Source organism: Bison bison, unplaced genomic scaffold, assembly GCF_000754665.1.
Source record: "Bison bison bison isolate TAMUID 2011002044 unplaced genomic scaffold, Bison_UMD1.0 scf7180017864376, whole genome shotgun sequence".
Lineage (NCBI taxonomy): Eukaryota > Metazoa > Chordata > Mammalia > Artiodactyla > Bovidae > Bison > Bison bison.
The window spans coordinates 69,008-69,842 of record NW_011494948.1 but is presented as its reverse complement, the minus strand read 5'-3'; the positions used below and the strand labels follow the sequence as shown (position 1 = coordinate 69,842).

General features: G+C 35.9%; 1 protein-coding gene across 1 annotated transcript in view; it reads right to left on the bottom strand.

Annotated features, from left to right (window-relative positions):
- The window catches only part of IL33 (interleukin 33), a 34,205-nt gene that overhangs the window by 9,397 nt on the left and 23,973 nt on the right, over positions 1–835 (bottom strand). The window contains exon 4 of the mRNA XM_010857096.1: positions 543–665. Within this exon, the coding sequence (XP_010855398.1) occupies positions 543–665 (123 nt within the window). The remainder of the gene's footprint in view (positions 1–542; positions 666–835) is intronic.

The following is an 835-nucleotide window of genomic DNA, read 5'->3' as shown; positions in this document are numbered from 1 at the left end:
GTTTTTTTTTTTTTTTTTTGTCTTAAAGTTTTGGGATTTCTTTCTGACCCAAATTCCTAATTTTAATATTAAGTACTAATACCTGCCTACTAGAATATGTGCAAGTTCTGCCTGCAAGCATGTTTAGGACAGAAACTTGGGAGTCCTTGGGGTGTTGGTTTGAAAAGGCTGAAACAAATCCACAGCTTATGACTAGCCTCCTTCCTCGAACTTGGGAGACTTGGCTCTTTAAGGGGAAAGTGGCAGCCCAAGGGCAGCTGTATCTTATCCAGATGTTTCAGTGGCCGCACAATGACAGTAAATATATTTATAATTTTGTATCCTCTATTTTTACTTAACATGATATAACCATTTCTTCCACACTATTAAAAACTTTATATGCCCTTCTGAAAATGACTAAAAAATAGTTTCTCATCCTTACTCTTTTCCAGAAGGAATTTGGGTGAGGAAGGAAATTACGTATCTTGATGTGATAAGTGAAGGCAAATCAACGCCCATCATTATGTTGAAAAATTATCAGGAAATGCATAGTTTCTCCTTACCTGTTGATGAATGCCTTTTGGTGGTTTCTTTCCTAAAGTAACAGACCTTTTTTTCTATTTTAAGGCCAGAACGTAGCTGCATATAGTATATCTGACAAACTTCTTCAGCCTTCTGTTGGGATTCTAAGTAATTGAAAAAATCGTGATACCATTTCATTCCATCCTTCTTTATCCTTTTACAAACCCTGAGTGTAGCAGATCAAGAAAGCAACCACAGTCCACAGTATCTTATCACAAACCTTCAGGCCAGTTGTTTTTCAAAATTCAGAGTTTTTTTAGATTTTAAGATTGTC